This window comes from Vigna umbellata, chromosome 7 (assembly GCF_029865625.1).
Source record: "Vigna umbellata cultivar VRB3 chromosome 7, Vumbellata_1.0, whole genome shotgun sequence".
Classification (NCBI taxonomy): Eukaryota; Viridiplantae; Streptophyta; class Magnoliopsida; order Fabales; family Fabaceae; genus Vigna; species Vigna umbellata.
The window spans coordinates 38,405,192-38,425,316 of NC_142171.1; the positions used below are offsets into that span (position 1 = coordinate 38,405,192).

General features: G+C 34.2%; 2 protein-coding genes across 2 annotated transcripts; one reads left to right on the top strand and one right to left on the bottom strand.

Annotated features, from left to right (window-relative positions):
• Positions 1-101: 101 nt before the first annotated feature.
• On the bottom strand, positions 102-10,997 carry LOC124829924 (protein SIEL-like). Its single transcript, XM_088095325.1, has 15 exons — positions 10,944-10,997; positions 9,960-10,019; positions 9,560-9,640; positions 9,300-9,472; positions 8,853-8,949; positions 8,187-8,234; positions 7,752-7,817; positions 6,885-7,304; positions 5,328-5,405; positions 4,965-5,198; positions 4,676-4,867; positions 3,422-3,562; positions 2,423-2,512; positions 1,821-2,274; positions 102-1,033 (listed from the first exon to the last, which is right to left on the bottom strand). Exons 1-15 carry the CDS (start codon positions 10,995-10,997, stop codon positions 1,026-1,028), a joined length of 2,196 nt encoding a protein of 731 aa, XP_087951451.1. The 3' UTR covers positions 102-1,025.
• Positions 10,998-11,085: 88 nt separating this feature from the next.
• LOC148195939 (mitochondrial outer membrane protein porin 2-like) lies at positions 11,086-16,562 on the top strand. The gene is made up of 6 exons (XM_088094825.1): positions 11,086-11,243; positions 11,351-11,418; positions 15,413-15,523; positions 15,605-15,691; positions 15,778-15,986; positions 16,088-16,562. Exons 1-6 carry the CDS (start codon positions 11,195-11,197, stop codon positions 16,392-16,394), a joined length of 831 nt encoding a protein of 276 aa, XP_087950951.1. The 5' UTR covers positions 11,086-11,194; the 3' UTR covers positions 16,395-16,562.
• Positions 16,563-20,125: the final 3,563 nt, after the last annotated feature.

A 20,125-nucleotide genomic window follows, 5' to 3' on the forward strand; every position in this document is an offset into this window, starting at 1 on the left:
TTTCTTAGTTAAAAAAAACCATTAAATGACAGGTGAAAGGAACTAAGATCAGTATTTATAGTGCAGCAGTTTCCACTAGCCTATAGCTTAAAGCAGAAAGATAATAATAAATTAATCTTTATTAACCTTGGAAAGATAAACTTGTTTTTCTTTACAAAGAAGTACTAGTTCACGTTTTGGTCCCCCAAACCTTTGGACTGGACCAACATTTTCAAACAAACATTCTGCACCAATGCAAACCTTCAATGTAAGACAATAAGCTTCTGGTGTTCTGTAGAAGGGCGCAACAAATGCAAATTTTCTTACCACTTCAGAGCCTTCAAAGCAGTCCAAATCAAGAAAGACATGTTGTACGAAACCATCATCCAAAGTCATCCTTAGCCACAACTTACTCTCACTTGAAATATTATGGAGAGTGATTTCACATGGTACACCAACGGGTAGCCCTGAAACGAAGGGAAGAGGGTGTTCCATGTCATTGTTGGGAATGCTTAGTTCTGCGTTTACATGTTTGATTGTTTCATGAAGCATAAACTGCTTCAGAGAGAAAAACTTGAGACATGCATCAAACTGAAGTGGACTGCAAGAAGTTCCATCCGTTGAGATGGTACTTAATACTTTCCCAAGTTCAACTACGAAATTGGATGGCAACGCTGAACTTTCTTTTAGGACAGATTCAACACATAAATATAGAGTTTTCAGCCTCTTCAATGTATGATTATGACAGATGATTTCACTTTTACATATCCTGAGAGCACACGTTAATAACATTAGCTCCAAGACGTTTAATTCCTCTTCTGCAGACAAGCCTATAAACCTACTCATCAATTCTTTAACCCTCCTATCAAGCTTTCCCAATTTGAATTCCATTTTTCCTATTCGCTGAGAACACAACTTTTTTTATGGCAGCAAGGGCTCCCATACTTTAGCAAGTAGCTCTATCACCCGGAGGTATAGTATAGTAAATGCCAAAGCATCAGCATCACCAGATCCCAAAGAATCATGTTTCATGGCAGCTAACTCCTTCAAACACCTGCATCATTGGCATCAGCACAGAAATAAATGATTAAAAAGAACAAGGAGAATATTGGGCACATGCATACTGTATTTTAACAATAAAAATATAAGAAAAAGTTATATTATTATTATATTATAAAAGCTTGCACGGCATCTTAAATTTCAAGCAAAAAAGCCAACTAACTAGAATCCCCATATTCTGTATATAGCATAAATTAATCACACAAAATATAAATCAATATGTGGAAATTGAATTATTTTAAAGTTTAATAGTCTTTTTAGCCCCAAGTTTTCTCAGAATTATTTAATACAGTCCCTCAATTTTTTTCTTCATTTCAATTTAGTCCTATTTTTTCTAAAAAAAGATGTAGTTCTTTCCGTTAAAGGTGTTAACATTATTTAGTCGATGACGATGTGGCAGTGTAAATGATGACGTGACACTAAGGTGGCTGGGTTTATCCAATGTGGTATCAAGATGGCTGGACTTAAATGATGTAAGTACCAATATACACAGCCACCTCGTCACTCTCTAAATGATGTGAGTACCAATTTAAAAGAAGAAATCCCATTAACATTTTTTTTTAAAATGAAGACTACATTGAGATGAAAAATAAAAATTGAAGGACCATGTTGAATAATTCTGACAACAATTGGGAGAAAAAATGCTATTAAACCTTTAAATGGTTACTATGCAACTCACACGATACAAATATTGGAAGAAACAACAACAAATACCAAGGTACGTTACTAAAGTTACACAACAATTCCACACCTTAAGGACCTTAGCACTTCATTTGTATTACCTGATTGTATCCTCAGCCACATAGCAGGGGGCTTTGCAAGGATGTAATTTATAACTTCATCATTAAGAGATTGTTGTTGTTGTATCTGGTTATCTGCTAACTCTTTCGGCTCCCTTGTGATATGTGCGCCAATGACCTCATTGCTAGAAAAATTTGGAGCATTATCACCTTCAAATAAAGGCAACTGTTCCTCCCCTACCGTGAGGTTAATATTTGTTGCAGAATACTTTGTAGATCTGCTTTTCTCACATAGGCAGGCCAAAAGGGAATCCCTATCCATGATATCACTAAAAGCATTATAAATTCTACCTAGGAACGTAACTGCATAAGAAAACATAACTGGTGGTATTCTGCCTACATCAACATTCAAGAGTGGAGCAGATATAGAAAGAATTAACAGTGCAGCTATCCTTGCACTATCAAATTCTACATTTCCTTCCAAAGCCGTTTCTACCTGTAAAAATGAAAACAAAAAGTAATCAGTGCCACTACTTCAAAGAAATTTTGGTACATTGTACATCTGTCTCATTGACATGCAAAATATGTGAAAGGATCAAGAAGTTCTTGTATATGATTATATGCAATAATCCAAACAAGCGCACCTCTTCAAACGTGTCCTTCACAATCAGGCTTACAAATTTCTTGTGATTTCGGCCCAGATGAGAAAAAGTAGAAAATACATCAACTTCATCCTGGAAGCACCAAAGTTAAAAGTTAAATGGAATATAGGTTGGTTAAAAAGTAGTTGCATTGAGAATCTTGGCTCCATCTTCTGAAAGAACAGGATTATCCCTTAGTGAGAGGGATGACTTTGTAGCAAATGAGCAAGCAAGTAAGCGGGGGGTACAAAAGAGGTTGCTAGACTGCCCAAAACAGTAAGTTGTTTCACTTAATACAGGATCACTTTACACCTCTTTGTCTGGATGATATAATGAAAAGTGAGGGAATGAAAAAAGAAAGAAAGAGAATAACTTTCTTTGAAGGGCCATTAAATATTCTTTTATTAATGGCTGGTTTTGAATGCCGGGGGACTACTTTGGTATGTAATCCACCCATGCTGTGGTTAATCTAGTTTTCATTTAAATAATAATATCTATAACTCTGTTTAGATTATCCTGTTCTGCTACACATTTTTATGGCTATTACTAATAATTTTGAAGCCATAACAAAAAGTTAAAACAAGATGGAATATTAAGACAACGATGCAGCAAAGATCAAAATATTATGTAAAAGGGTTAAGAATACACGTAATTAAGGATATTCTTCTCAAGGGACACGTCTTTAATTGAGGACATATAAAATTGCCAATGGTGCACTGTGAAAGAAGAGATGATGAAGCAAAACACAAATTATTGCATATTTAAAAACTAAAAACAGAAAATAAAATGGATAGAAAATGGTTAAAAGATATATTCATATGGAATCAAGGAACTCAAGGATATAGTACGCTATTGCCTGAATGGTGAAATAAAAATACATGTAGTATACATAGGTATTTTTGCAGATAAAATAACCTCGAATATTGAAAAAAAAAATTAACAAGAGATTTTACGTAGCCATTGAAAATATAAAAGACAAATGGAACAGAGTATAAAGCAAACCTGTGGATAACTGTCTAAATTTCGCAGGAGTCTGTCAACAGATGATTTGAACAATGCCAGATTGTTTAGCTTCATTACTTTAAGTATTTTCCTATAAGTATATCTTACATCCCAACTATCATCTACCAGGGCTCCAAGAAACTGAAAAATAAAATGAAAAATATATTACTAATATCAATAAGTGCATCATATATATAAGTAATGGCATTAGGTGAGTCAGTTAGAGAAAAATTCACGATTTTGGCAAATTAGGTTTATTGAAAAAGATTAAGATCAATCAAGAATTCAACTAAGAAAACACTCAATGTCCATAACAAGTATCAATAAAATCCCCACCACTGATTCATGCTGTTGGTCAGGTCTTGTTTATGAAAAAAAATTTATCAGCTGAAACTTAAGGACTATCTAAGATAGTTTTTAGTAAAAATGTTTCTTCCTTTTAGAAGAGGAAAAAACCATAACAGTCCCCGGTATTTGACTTGATCACCGACACACACACAAACAATCATTCTTTTCAGTTTGGCAAACCACAAACAGGCAATCTAACTAAGCATTGGTCCCAACAAAAATAACCTTTTCCATGCACCCTGATAGTCATTCATCACTATCCAAATGTAATTTGGTCAACCCTAGGGACCTAGTTCATTCTACAAATCTACTGAAAAGCTCAGGGCCATTTGGTTTGAGAAAAGAATTTCTATTTTCACCTTTTGTTTTCACTTTTAATGATAAAAATGTCGCATTAATTTTACTTGGTTTTCTATTTTCACAAGTTTGTAGTATGTATAGGACATGGTGAAAAAACAACCATAAAAGGTTATTGTCACTGATTTCTTCACAAACTTTTGAAATAGTGAGAAAATGAAAACAAAATGGAACTTTTGTTATTAAAAATAAAAATAGAGAATGAAGAATACACCCAATTAATTTAAAACCATAACAACTATAACCCTACTTATTTACCAGGAAAATAATCACACCACTAGCAAAACTCCTTAACCATAAAACTTCCAAATAAAACATTAGATTTTTCCCCCCAAATTTTGTCCTACCTCGTAGCACAGTAAAATTTCCGATTAAGAAAAAGAAAAGAATACAAATAACCAATAAATCTCCATACATCAATATGAAGAAGGTTCCATAATTTGTCCAACATGAGATGCATCTTGCAGTTTCAAAGAAAGGAAAAACCGTAGGCACTAAAATACATACTAGAAACAGAGCAAAATGATTGATGGAGGATCAGAAACACACCATGTGCAAATGTTTTTCATGAAGCTTTAAACGGCCATTAATTGCCATATGGTGCATGGTTTCTAAAGCTTGTAAGCGAACCACCGCAGAATCATCATTCAACACATCCATTAATGAGTCTAACGCTTCACGTGCAAACTCAGCAGATAGGCTTGTCAGTGTGCGTAAGGACTCACATACAGACTTCCTCACCTTCATATCAGGCACAAATGAAGAAAATACTATCAAACAATCACACAAGGAAAAAACACTATAACTATACCAGATTATTGCTGTCAATTTTAGATACCTCAAAGAACTCATCCTCAAGTCCATGAACTAGTGCACCAGCAACACTACTTGCCAACATGACACATTGTTCAGATGTGCTCTGACCCCCGGTTTCCTTTTGCTTTCCATGTCCTGAAACTCTCTTTGCTAAACTTTGTAAAAGAAGATCCTCCGATACCATTTCCATCTTTCTGAGGCCATTAAATGCTTCAACTCTAACCTTCATATTCATATCTCTTGCCATGGAGCATAGCTATATGAACATACAGTGAAGGAGTTACGTCATACTGAGGGATCAGGCAACAACTGTCCGAAATTCTAGAAAACTAAAACAGATACGTAAGACCAAAAAACTTGAAACATATGAAGCCCAATACTACACCTTGGCAAATACGTCATTGGACCAATAGGCTTTCATCTCTGAGCTAGAAGCTGCCAACATCATACCCCATGAAGCCACCTGGAATATATAATCATTCAAAGACTTACCACCATCAACTAGCTCAAAAAAGAATATTAATCATTCGACAATTGACTGAACTCAACAAGAACACTATCTGATTGACACTAATACTAAAATATCAGATTTTCTCATTTCTAATATTTCCGCAACACAATAACTAGCAATAATAAAAAAGGACTTGACACTTCGTTTAAATGTCATCTAAAAGTATTCCCTACATCACATTGGGCATTGTCTGTTGGTGATGTAGATTATATCAAATTAATCTTAAATGCAGTACATACTCTCATTCTAAAAACGAGCACTTCTACATCATATTGGCCCTTCGTTTATATATCCATTGGTCTTCAAATTACTAGAAGACCAATTTCATGGTATTAACCGACTGAAATACTATGATGTCACCATGGTTTTAAATGCGGTTCACTGCAGTCATCGTATTGCAGTTATCGTATTGCAGTTTTTAAATACCAGCAATTTGTCCACAATTTCAATAATTATTATAGTTAAAAATCATGGGCATCACTATATATTGACAACTTGTATAATTGAAATATACTTTAATAATATAAGGTCATTTTAAAAATTTCTCCAAAAAATTAATTTGAAAGTCACCTTTAAGGAATTCGTGTTCAAACTTAAAATCTCCTTTCAAGTTAACTATCCTAAAAAAAATATCTACACTGTAGTTGCAGGATTTATCAGCATAAACAAATAGTCGTGGTAACATGGCTGGCCAGGACCGAATTTGGCTTTCTTCGTCTTTGTGATTCTCGGAGAGAAAACAGGATCACCCAGTCTTTTTCTAAAATTTAATTAGCTTATATAATTTAATCAAATTATATAATGATCATTTTGGGTAAGAACTAATGAAAAATAAAAATCTTTAAAATTATCTTACTTTAAATTCAAAACATTCAATTAATTATTACAACAGTTAATTTATATTCTCAAATGCAAGCACTTTTAAGACCACAAATTACATTCTTAACCTCCATCTCGTTTTTGCAGAATATCATCCAGTAAAATCAAATTAAATACTTTCATCATTCTCTCTTTTTTTCACTCACTTAGGAGTGCATTCACACAAACTCTTGATCAACCAACCAAAATTACGTCTCACAATTGATCTCCTTCACCCTCTTATTCATAATTTACTCTTTCTCTAAAATTCAAATAATTAAAAATAACCATAAAAATAATTTAAATAATTTATTAAATAAACTAAAAAAATTATATAGGAGAATATTTATCTATTGAAATTTTATTATATATAATTCATCCATCCAAACGTTATCATAAATTTATATTATGTAATTTAGTTTGTAGAATGTCTAAGTTAAAATATTAGTTTTTCCCATTACAAGGGCAAAGGAGTAAAAATAATCTGTGATGAAATAAAGAAATTATTGGAAGAGGGAGAGAAAAGGAGGAAGAGTCTATGGGGATGAAAATGATAGCAGAAGAGAACCTTACCACGCGAACCGCAGAGTACCTAACGCAGGGATCGAAGTCCCGAAGCAATTGAACGGCACGTCGGTAACACGCATCGACCAAGCCAACGTCTTTCAACTCTCCACCGCGCTCGATGAATCGGACGAGCCCTTCAAGCGCCGCGTCTGTAACGTAAGGGTAAGGATCCTTCGTGAACCCCAGCAGCACCGCCAACAGCAAGCCAGGTCGGACCTTGAAACTCGAACCCGCGTTCCGGAGCATCCACGCGCGGGCGGACACGGAGGCGCAGAAGCATAGCGATGTGAAGCGCGCGTCGTCTAGATGGAGGCCTGAGAGGGACGCGCCGATGGCCTCCACAGTGAGGCGGGGGGAGGACTCGGCAGTCGGAAGAGCCATGATGGTGGCGAGGTCGGGGTGGCGAGAAGCGCCGTCGGAGAGGAGCTGGAGAGAGTGAGTAGTGGGGTATAGTGAGATAAAATAGTCAGTTTATATCTAATAACAAAGTAACTATGCAGAATTACATGACTATGCAAAAATTCACTATGCAAAGCTGAAATTTAAAACTAATATACTGACTATCAATATGAACATATAAAATCTAAACAAACCTAATACTGCTATAATCAACTAAACAACAACTAAGCAATTTCAAATTCATCTAACTCTTCTGCACTCAAAGTACAGTATTGATCATTAATGTTTTCAATCTTCTCATTGGGAGGAAAACCTGAACAAGCAGTGAGGCAGGGCAAAACTAATTACAAGAACACAAGTAAAAGTAACTTTAGTATTATATTGAATTCCAATTATTTATTAATTTTTATTAGAAAAATATAAAATAATAAAAAATAAATGCAAAAATCAGTTAAAATAGAGGTAACACTACACCTTGTATATCCTGTGATAAAAAACTTCAAGCAACCTAAGCTCGGTTTGAGGGGACGACAATTCCACCTATGAGAACAATAATAAATGAGCAAGAATTATATCAAAAGAGTCACCACTTCAATAACAAACTGGAGCACTCAACAAACACAGTATACATGCTTCACGTATTTACTTTTTTAAAATTAAAGGAGATTGAGGATATGATTTCAGTAGTCAGTAAGAGTAAGAATACAATCTATGCATGGTAAATTTACAAATGCCATGAGTAAAGTAACTCATTGAGATCAGAACCTAAAAAATGTTTAAAAAAAAGGTACGTGCAGATACAAGTGTAGTTGTTAAACAAATAAAATGTATTTAATCAATGTAAAATGTAATGATCAATTCAACAGTCTGAAATGAGTTCAAGTTAAAAAAGTGTTATATTGTACTCACAAAATCAACTCCGACGGTGTTTATGTAGCTCTCAACGTATGAATCATCCTGTAGCACAGCATTGAAATTAACATTAAAGGTAGTAATTTTAAAAAACAGTATTGAGCATTTATTAACTGTTTCTAAGACAATACAATATGAAAAACAAAGCATTAAGGTTATACTCTTACGCATATGTACTTTAGATAACTAACAAATTGTGACAAAGCTTCAATCATCCAAATTAATAGCAGCACTTGAAGATCTCACTTCATCTTGAAAAGTTATCTTTACAAAAATAAAATAAAATATTCCATAATTTTTGAACACTTAAAATATAAATTAAAAAATATATAAACTTGTCGTATAATCTCACCTTGTTCATGTATTCTTATTCTTTTTCAGGTTATCTGCTTGGAAACGTGGATGTGTTTTCTGATAAGTTAAATAATAACCATCAGAAAACAATATAATCTCTTTATTTTTTAAAAAAGAAATATAACTTTATCCTCTTTTTATGCATGAGAAACATAAATTAAATTCAATAACATGTATTTACAATGAAGAAAACCAGCAAAATTTAAAGCCAATAATGAGAGTTGATTATTCATCAGATCTTAACATTTCCATCCCCACGGTATACAGCAGAAACACACATGAAACTAGAAATGCTAAAATAACATATACCAGGTTGCTAACTGCAGACACATTTTCCAGAATTCCTTTTCCCCCAAAAAAGCCACGACCCAGAGGACTATATGGTACAATGCCAATAATAAGTTCCCTGTACCAATAGAAACATTAGATTAACACAAAAATTCAGCCAGCACATTCTCCATAACTCAGCAATTTTCTTTATCATCCTCACACTGTTATTGTTTTCAGGAATTTAATGTAGGCGTGGAACGAAAGAAAGTCTGTATTTGTATTTAAGGATGTACAAAAAAGAATTACGATAGATAAAATAATAATTATAACAAAATTAAAGTACTAATAATGATGATAATAAATAAAAGATTTCACTCTGCCCTCTCTTCCTCTTTCTTTTCTTTTTTCTATTTTTTTCACTCAGATCCCAGATCCACACATACAAGAGTTCCAGTGGCATGAAGTTAAAAAGAAAATGGAAGTAACCTGCAGAGTGGGATTATCTCTTCCTCAACGTCACGAGTCCACAGAGACCACTCCAGTTGCACAGCTGTGATGGGATGAACTGCGTGCGCTCTCCTTATAGTATCTGGACTCGCTTCAGATAATCCAATATATTTCACTTTACCCTCTTCCACCAGTTTCTTGAGTTCAACCACCTAAAATATAACAAACTATTTAATTACATAATGTGTTGTATATCAGGAAAATCATAGATAGATTTCTGAAAGGAAGAAATCATTAACTGTATCCTCTATAGGTGTAGATTGGTCCACTCTGTGCTGATAATAGAGATCAATGTAATCAAAACCAAGACGCTGCAAAAACTGAGCATTTTCAAGCAATTGTCATTTCACAAATCATTTCAACACGAAAGGACTTTTGAAGTCAATATCAATAATCAGATGGTAAGAATCAACGCAAGAAAAAAATACCGAGAGACCATGGATTTCATCTGTCAAAAGCTAAACAAGACACAAATATACCTCAGGTAAAAAAATGCTGAAAATCACATCGAACCATTAATGCATTATGAAATTAATATGGACAATGCGACTAGGGTTCCCACCAAAAGTCCACGGCGACCTTGTAAACTCACTCAATTTTATTTATCTCTTTTGAAAAGGAAGGGAAAACATCCGTAACCTCGTTGCAGATTTGCTTCTCTTTCCGGTGAGAAGTGTTCTCAGAACCTTCGACATGGTGCTAGAGCCTTTAACAGTTCCGCGACAGCAGAGTGCGGCAAAGCCTTTGACGACGGATGTAACAAAAGATCCGGAGAAAATTGTGATTGAGAAAGGAAATAAGAATGATGGAGAAACGGAACAGGAAAACTGAAACCATAGTTAACTAACTCTACTGAAAATAAGTTCAATATTTTTAAACTTAACTGTTAATAAGTATAATTAGTTTTTTAGTAAAACTCAAATTTATAAAATTAATTAACATCGAATGTTTATAACTTCACATCGGTAGATTTATATTTGATTTAAAGTTAAAAAAGTATTTATAGAAAAAAATAGACAATTTTATTAAAAGTAATTTATTACTTCCAATTTAATTATCACTTTGATGAACTTTAAACTCTGTATGTTTTTCAGACTTAAAGTTGTCAAAATGGATAACTCAGGCGTAGTCCAGTTCATCATGGTTGGTCACTTAGTGAGCAACTCAACTCGGCTCACTTGTTAGCGAGTTGAAAAAATTTGAATCTCGCCCAACCCATCATGAATTGGTGGGTTAAACGGATTAGCTCATTTAATTATAAGTGTTTTCTAAAATAAAAAAATTACAATCGTTCGATGTAACCGTCCTCTGTCCTTCAGAGATAAGATATTGTCTGTTTTGAGTTAAGCTTTCACGGATTTGTTTTTAATACCACTCTATAAAATTTTTACCAATGGAGATATCTAATGTGTATACAAACTTATATCCATCTCTTATTTTATCGGATGGGACATTATTTATACCGAACACCTCCCTCAAACAAAGTGTTATAATTCTCCTTCCTTTCCTTAATGGGAAATTTTTTCTTATCTTCGAGTAGACCACGTTCAATACGGAACATCTTTTAGTTTCTCTTTTATAAAAGACCAACACCTGTACATTTCATATTCTAATATTGTTAACTTGTAAATCACCCTCAATCAAACGAGAGAGCGCGGGCACGATGGTCCCACGCATCACATTCGCTTCCTAAATCAACGGCTAGAAACGCACGATCTGACATAGCCGGTTCAACCATCCAGATTCGCGATTTCTCTATTACATTATTTCACGTTTAAAATAAAAACGTGAAAAAAGGGCGTCATTTCCTCGCCACACCCTGTTTCGTGAAGCGTAGTGCATCAAGATCTCTCTATCTCTCTCTGAAATCGAAAATGAGCAAGGGACCTGGTCTCTTCACCGATATCGGCAAAAAAGCCAAAGGTGAACGAACACGCTCTCTAACATTCTTCGTTATTCATTCCTCCTCATCGCTTTTATCGATCGAAGAAAAATTAAACTAAGCAGTTTTGATTTGTTATTGCTTGTAGATCTTTTGACTAAGGACTACACCTCCGATAGGAAACTCACAGTTTCATCCTATAGCAGCGCCGGAGTTGTAAGCTCTTCGAACTTCCATTATAAATAATATATTGTTTGTATGTGTACGATTTATCGTCAATTACATTTTTGTATGTGAGGTATTGTGGTCAAGATATAATGCGATGCTATACGCGAAAATTAATTTATTCGCACTACAAGGTTGCTGATGAGAGTTGCTCGTTCCTTAAAATCCTTGATTACCTGTTGTATTGACTTTTTTTTGGTAAAAGTCGTTTATCTCCAGTTCGCTTATTTTAATTTGTATTTTTGTCGATTCCGCATTACATTGTCAGTACGTGAAGTTAATCGTATAGGGTAGACAGATTCTTCCCTTTTGCAAAATTAAAAATAAAAGGAAATCGAGGATGTTGGATAGTTAAAATTATTCTGTCTGAATCTGTTTGATGCGTTCTATTCATTTTGTGAGTTCTTTTTTTTTTTTTTTTGCTTCCTCCTAATCCGTATTAGGAATACAAGTATAAGCTGAAACTTCCAAAAGTTGAGTGGTATGTAAGAAAATCAATAACCATTAACCCTTAAGGTTTTATGTGGAATGTGATGTCAAGTATTTTATCTGGGCAACTCATACCTTACAGTGGTCAATCTCCCTGGTTTATCTCACTAAAATATTTTCAAATACCTGTATCAGAGTCCACGGACTGGTCTTGATGTTCGATAGGAATGGCAGCCCGCATGAGCCAATGATGGGGCTGGCACGCTTAACCCAAAAAAATAATTATCATATTTTCATTTTAAGTCAAACAGAACTCTTTTATTTTATTTTTTTATTTTGTAATTCCTCCGTTCTATACTTGAAACTCTAAGTCATTTTTTTAATCTGCATTTTAACATCGATTAATTGCTATAGTTTTTTTTAACTTAGACAATAATTTTTTTTTGTTCATGAAAACATATTTATTTGATGTAAATCTCAATCTTTATGTTTATTTAGTTTATTTCGATTATTGTCAATGATAAACTTATGAGTTCCAACAAAGATGTGAAACATTAAAACAATATTATTGTTACATTATTTGTATGAAGTTTTTTTCAAGATTTTTATGTTGGTTGGCTCACAGGCCCATGGACCGATTATTATTTGGGCAAGTCAATATTCTTATGTGGGGCGGCCTAGCCTAACCTGCTTTTTGTGGGTCAAAATGGGTCGTGACAGCCTGCATTGCCATCCTTAGCGCCTGACTAAGATGGAGACAAGTATGTCCCCAGTGTAGTAAGACCCAACCACATTAAGGGTCCGTGGAATTGTGTTGGGATAAATGAGTAGAACAGGTATGTCCTATTGTGATAGAAGCCTGTTGTAAAACCCAGCTCGCACTTGTGAGAGAGACGGTTAAGAATCCAAGTATGAGTTGAAAGCTCAACTGGATTAGAAATGAAAATGTTGAGTGGTATATAAGAAAATCAAGACCCACAAACATTAAGCCTTTAGGTTTTGTCTTATATGAGAACTCATACCTCAGAAGTGGTCAATCTTCCTATTCTATCCCAGAAAAAAATAAAATTCAACTGTCCATTATGTCCATTAGAAAGGGACATTTGGCTTCAAAATATGCAGTCTGACATACGAGGGTTCTTATCAATTATCAGCTAATACGGCATCATACAACGGAGCATTTGGCTTTCATAACAGGCAATCTGACTTATGAGTTCCAATGAACTATTATTTGATGAAGTTATTTGTACAGAAATCAATCTTTATCCCATTGTAGCATCATTGTTTTATCAAAATCTTAATTAATGGATGGTGACTGGGGAATAGGACTGTATGAACAATACGTGGAGAAAAACAAAAAAGAGATTGTATGTTTGGATCTTATTGGAGTGCATGTTAAACAGTGATATTAGAAAAGTGAGCGACTCATGATAAGCAGTGAAACAGTGATATTAGAAAAGGGAGAGACTCGTATGATAAACAGTTAAACAGTTAAACAGTGATATTAGAAAAGGGGGAGACTCACAGTCTCATAAGAATATCGTTGAGACTACAACTGACTATTTATACGGACTAATGAATGTGCTAACAGAATTACAGATCTCTAACTAACTGATATAACAGTATCATAGGTATCTAACTAACTAATGTGAACGGGAAGGGTTGATTGATTCTTGTGTGCACGTAGGTTTGTGCAGAAGAGAATTGATGTCATCTACCATAAGTTTGATGCAAGAAGTAGTATGAATTTGGAATCATATGTAAGTGAAATTTGGATCCAAGTGTTACAAGCTATATTAAAAGGGGAAATTCTTGACAGTTATTGATTACTGATAAAATTTATCTTGCTGTTCATGCTAGTTTTGTGTTTTTGTGTACCCAGTTTCAGAATTCTGATATATTCTATTAAAGCTGATGATTTTATTTTTTTTTACAAGTAGACATAATGTGTTAGGAGATGGAGGGTATATGAGAGAAGGAATAAAACTTTGAATGCCTAACTGCCTTAGCAGTTAGGAAGGGCGGGAATTCGATTGTATAAATAGCTATTGAATAGCTATGTGGAGTTAGTTGGTTGTTTAGTAGAATTCTAACAGGAAACTATTATTCTTATGGGGGAGGTTAAGCTCTCAATTGTTCATTGTACATTGTGTTCTTGCTGTTGATAATACAAATAGGAGTTATACAGTCAGCCTGGTGTGTTAGTCTGGGTGTGTTAGAGTGAGTTTCTTTAGGTTTCTTGATCAGAAACCTAACATTTGGTCCGACCTTCCGGATCCAAATTGGGCATGAAAACGATAATGGAGAGAAGTACGGAGGGGTGATTGGAGGCAATTGAGATCACTATGGAGGGGATGAAGGCGGAGTTTGCCGCAGTACGAAGGGACTTACAACAGATAATGAGGATACTGGGGCTGCAGGTTAATAGCACGGAGGGGCAGTCAAATGATAGCTTCGTCAACGAGAATCCACGGCGACGAGAGGAGCATGTTGGAGGCAGAGGGGTCGACGATCGCCAGGAAGATCAGAGACCGTGGCGGAAACGGGTGGATTTTCCCACATTCGAAGGGTTGGAACCCCTTAGTTGGATCAATAGGGCGGAGCGTTTTTTCGATATACAGAAAGTGACGGGAGAAGAAAAGGTGGAGCTCGCGTATCTTAGCATGGAGGGCAGTGCGACTTACTAGTTTAAGTTTTGGAAAGAAAAGGCCAAGAACCGTTCTTGGGAAGGCCTTAAGGCAGCCATGGTCAATCATTTTGGAGGCGGATTCCGGGGGACGGTGTTCGAACTATTGGCAACCCTGCGACAGGAGGGTACCGTGGAAGAGTTCGTTCGCGATTTCGAAATACTGGTAGGGCAAACCTGGGGCGTATCGGAAGAACAGGTGTTGGGCTATTTCCTTGCTGTTGATAATACAAAGAGGAGTTATAGAGTCATCCTGGTGTGTTAGTCTGGGTGTGTTAGAGTGAGTTTCTTTAGGTTTCTTGATCAGAAACCTAACATAATGACAAGCGTTTTAAGATATCTACTAGGGGATACAGAACATGAATTATCAAAACAAGTAGCGCACCTTTAGGTATAAAGTATCCGGTGACTGGATGGTGCATGAAAAAGGTCATCAAAGAAAGGTTGATAGTTGGGGGTAGGGGTTTGAAGAAATTGTCTGATGGTTGAAATTTGATTTCTGATATCTAAGAGATTGAAAGTATACGATTGAGAAACTAAATGATCGATTACTTGGATTAATGTGAAAGTAAGGTGATATCTGACTGATAGAGAGGATGAAGATTCAATTCCTGTAACCCACTAAGATAATATAAGATTGACATGGGGGTACTGATATGATCTTTTGACTTCTCTTATAGATCCTTTGGAATTTTGTTTAGCCTGTTGCAAACTGCATGGCTGCTTTAAATTTTTGTCTTGCTGCTTTAATTTTTGTTGTCATGGTCGTCTTTCTAATGCTATGCGTGTGCAACAGCGCACATGGCTACCTGCTAGTAGCAATAGATGTGTAGTGTTCAATTCAATCTGACTTACTTTTTCTTCTTTCAGGCGCTCACTTCAACTGCTGTGAAGAAAGGAGGACTCTCGACTGGGGATGTGGCAGCACTGTACAAGTATAAGAACACTATTATTGATGTTAAACTTGACACGGCATCCATTGTGGGTTACTTTTTCTTTTAAGGTTACTATTGAGTATGCTCTTGAGTAAATCATCTTGTTAACTTGCTCCTTTTTTCCCAGATCTCCACAACCCTCACATTCACTGACATTATTCCGTCCACCAAGACTATTGCTTCGATTAAGCTGCCTGATTATAATTCTGGCAAGGTATAGAAACTTGCATCTTCTGGCTGGGAAATTTGACTAACTGCTAGGCATCGTTTCTAAAAAATTGTCTGATTGGTTTTTGACAGCTAGAGGTTCAATACTTCCATGACCATGCTACCTTGACAACCGCTTTTGCTTTGAATCAATCCCCTGTCATTGATGTTTCTGCTACCGTTGGTACCCCAAGCATTGCTTTCGGTGGTGAGGCAGGCTATGACACTACATCTGGTCGTTTTACTAAATACACTGCTGGGATTAGTGTCACGAAAGCAGATTCATCTGCTTCAATAATCCTGTAAGCTGCTTTTACCTAAAAAAATTGTTTTCCAAACATCTAGCAATGTAATCATGTTATAAGCGTAACAAATTGATATTTAACACGTACTTCCCAAACAGAGGTGACAAGGGTGACAGCATTAAAGCATCATACGTCCATCATCTGGACCTATTGAAGAAGAGTGCTGCTGTTGCAGAGGTCACTAGAAAGTTCTCCACAAATGAGAACATTCTTACAGTGGGAGGGTCTTTTGCTGTTGACCCTCTGACACAGGTCAAAGCAAGGTTCAACAATCAAGGACATCTTGGCGCCCTCTTGCAGCATGAGATCATACCAAAATCAGTGTTGACTATTTCTGGTGAGATCGACACCAAGGCCCTGGATAAAAAACCCAGGTTTGGATTGGGTGTAGCCCTCAAACCGTGAGGCTTGTGTTCATTTTTAGAAAAGTGATCGGAGTTACAAACTTCATTCAATTTTTTTGATGGCCCTTGAAAGGAGGGAAAAATAATTAGCTCCACAGATGAGCATTTCTAGGCTCTTCATGAATGGATAAAAATCTTATAATTCGAATCCTCGAGTGTTTTTTGTTTCCCCTTTTTTTTTATTGAACTTTCTGCTTTTCCTCCAACATTGTGGTAGGCATTACAAGATCTAGAGGTCATGTTGTCTAGGAGGATTTTATCGAGTGTGCTTTTCTTACAATTTTACTTTAAATTTTTCTCTTGGATAATAACTTCCATACCCCTTCAATATTGTTAGTCTTTCAGTGAATTGGGTTCAAAGAAGGGAAGAGGAGGGGAAGGAAAACGATCATCTTATTTGGTCTAAGTATAAGTGTACGAGAGGAGAAATATAATATATTGTTGTGCTCCATAAAATATTAATGGAGAGGGTGAGTCGAAAGACTTTAGGATAATTTAGTTGGTACAATCTAAATTACACAGGACTGTCGTCTTCCAAAAATAAGATAACATTACTTTATGGTTCTCATTTTAATTATCGTCTTCCAAAATTTATATCTAAAAGGGAGAGTTAATTTTTTTCTCTTAATGCAATGGTTGGATTAACAAAAAAATATATATTAAATGTATCATTTTGTCAGAAGATAATTATCTGTACCAATTTTTTTTTATCTAATTTGGACCCAGACATGTATGCAATGTAATAGAAAATTTATTTGTTTTGAATATCATTACCAAAAGAATATGATTTCACACATTATATATGTCAAGTTTCTCAAAGGATAAAGTTGGGTGGTATGAATGTGTCAAGTGGCTTAAATTGTAAAAACAACACAATGAGTTTTTGTGAAGTCATAAATTTATTTCAGTAAATTACATTTATTTCATTAATATCTTTTTCGCTTAAGAATATTCTTTATTTTCTTGATATTTTTATCAATCTTTTTAATGAAAAGACATCGTTATATTTTCCAGAGGAAAGAGTCATTGTATAATTTTTATCTCATTATACTCGACAGTTTAATCCCTTCAACTTTTCTTTGTACACTTAAACATCCTAAACTTTAATTTGTCTTAATTAATCTTTAAATTCGATCTCATTTAAAAATAAACTCCTTAAACTTCAATTTTGTTCCAATCATTCCTTAAACTTTATTTAGAGATAGAATTTTTTAATTTATTGAAGTCCTTAAAAATAATTTTCTATACTTTTTTTTGAAAGGTTTAATGATTTACATCAAATGTCAGCAATTTATTTAATCTTTTGCTTCATTTTTTCAATTCATTTTTTGTATATTGAAATATAATTAAAATAAGAATTTAAAAAAATTATAAAACATCATTTTCATTAATTTAACATTTATATTTCTTTACTACTGCATATATTAGAATAAGACTACTACTAGAAATCCATCCAACTAATTCTTAGTTCTTTTTAAAATAAATCATCAACAAAGCAAATTTTAATGATTTCAGGGAAATATAACTAATATCAATTGATAGGGTAAAAGCTAACTTATTAACGATTTTAATAACCAGGCATGTTACTTCAATTAAATCTGCAAACTTATTTAAAAGTTAATTTTCTTTTTTAACTATTGATCGAAAAATCCTTCCCATCCCCACCCTACCCTTCTCTTGCACTGTGTTTGTCAGCCGAAAATACCAATGCATTTATTAAAATATTAAAGAGGACGTGTGGAATGAGAACACTCTTTAAAATGAGAAATGAAACTAAATTATAGCAACCATCAACATCTATATTATTAATACACAATTTTTTTAACTTTACTTTTTAAGTTATCTTTTGAAAATAAAATAATTATTTTTTCCAATTTTTATCTTTAAATAATTAATTTAAAATTTAAATTTAAATGTAATTATTTTTTAAACTAAAATAATTATCTTATAATCTTATTTTCTTTAATAATCATTTAATTACTAACAATAAAAAAGTGAACATAACATATTTTTCGCTAGTTAAAATAGAATAAGGAGATAAAATTATTTTCAAATCAGTCACCTGCCTTCTTCCTTTCCTTTTCCGTTTATGTTTCCTTTTATCTTCTTCCTCTCATGCATGAACAGTTTACCAGTCGCTTGAAAAATTGTAATGCATATATCATTTACACTACATGAACACTAAGGTTAATGAGGTTTAGAAATTAGCCCAACAGAAAATGATAAATTTCATATTATCTTCCTTTAAAATTTTGTGAATTTGGATCAAATACATTGAAGAACGAACTTACAACTTCCTTAACCTGAATTTCTAAACCATACTCAAATGTTAGGAATTTACGAATGCAGATGTACAGTGAAGGCCTAAAAAACCATATACTATCTACACATGAGCTTTAATTTGAATAGGAAGTAGAAGAGTTGAGAACAAAGTTCACAGGAGAACATTTTGCACATGATACCACCAGACATGGGATTGCAGTTTAGAATATATCTTTCTGTGAACTACAAAGGAAAATAAGAATATCGTGAATTTAATCTGAATAGTTTCATTTTACCACAATGATGGTCAAAAGATTACTATGATGTGTTCTGATGTCTCATTTTAAAAAGAGACCTCATTTGAAACATCCCGTTAAACACACATTTACATATCCGCCTAAACCGGAGACACGAGCAACTTCTGACTACAATTTACATTCTACTTTATAAAAAAATTATTATATAAAAACTTGGAGAAAATGCAATCAAAGAAAATTGAAGTAAAATAGGTATCGAGAAACAATAGTCTGTTTGCAAGCTTCCATTATGGGGTCATCAAAACTGAAATTGACCTAAAAATTTATACCTACCCACCATATTTGCATTCGGCAGAGCATTTCCCAATTTCATCTTTTAAGTTTGGTTAAGGCTTTCCGTATTCCCTTTATATTTTTTCAGGTAAAGTAAAGATATGTTATAAAAAAACAATTACTCCAATAATGACGGAGAAGACATCCTCACTCAACACTTTCAAACTAACTTTTATCTCCTGTGAAGAGATTAGACCACAACCTGCGACCAATAAAATGTAACATAATCCCTGTCTTCCTCTGTTGTAGACAAATTCTGCCAGATTCCAGAAAACAAACAATACTTTCATACAACCAACATGGAAGATCAAAGAGTATAGTGAGTACCCAAAGTAAGCAAATGACATTGTCATAACATGCTCTGAGTTATATAACCTTTAAATGCACCTTTGCATGATTTTTAGAAAAAATGATTGAAGGCTAAATACACTTTATTAAAGTGCATTATGGAAATCTCCATAAAACTAGAATTACTTGACTGCAACTATCTGTATCACAGTCCACTAGAAAGAGTAAAAGTTTGACTAAGTTTCCTCCTACAAACCTTCTGGCATAACACATTTTGCAGTATGAACTTAACTGTGCAAGAAATAGGATAAAACAATCTACTATGGGCTAAAAACAGTTGAATATCACAAACTGTATTATATGACTCAAACACCTTACTAATGAAACCAGAAATAATTTAAAAGTTTTCAATAAAATTTTCCTAATTGGAAAGCAAATGTTAGAAAGTGCATTAGAGTTTATGCAATCACACTCCCATCACAACTATCCAGCCATATTTTAATAAAGTACCCAGCCCCTAGAACCTATTAAGTCCATAAAGATCGAGCGACAGCGTGAAGATCACAAAAGCTGAAGTTATAAACACAATAAA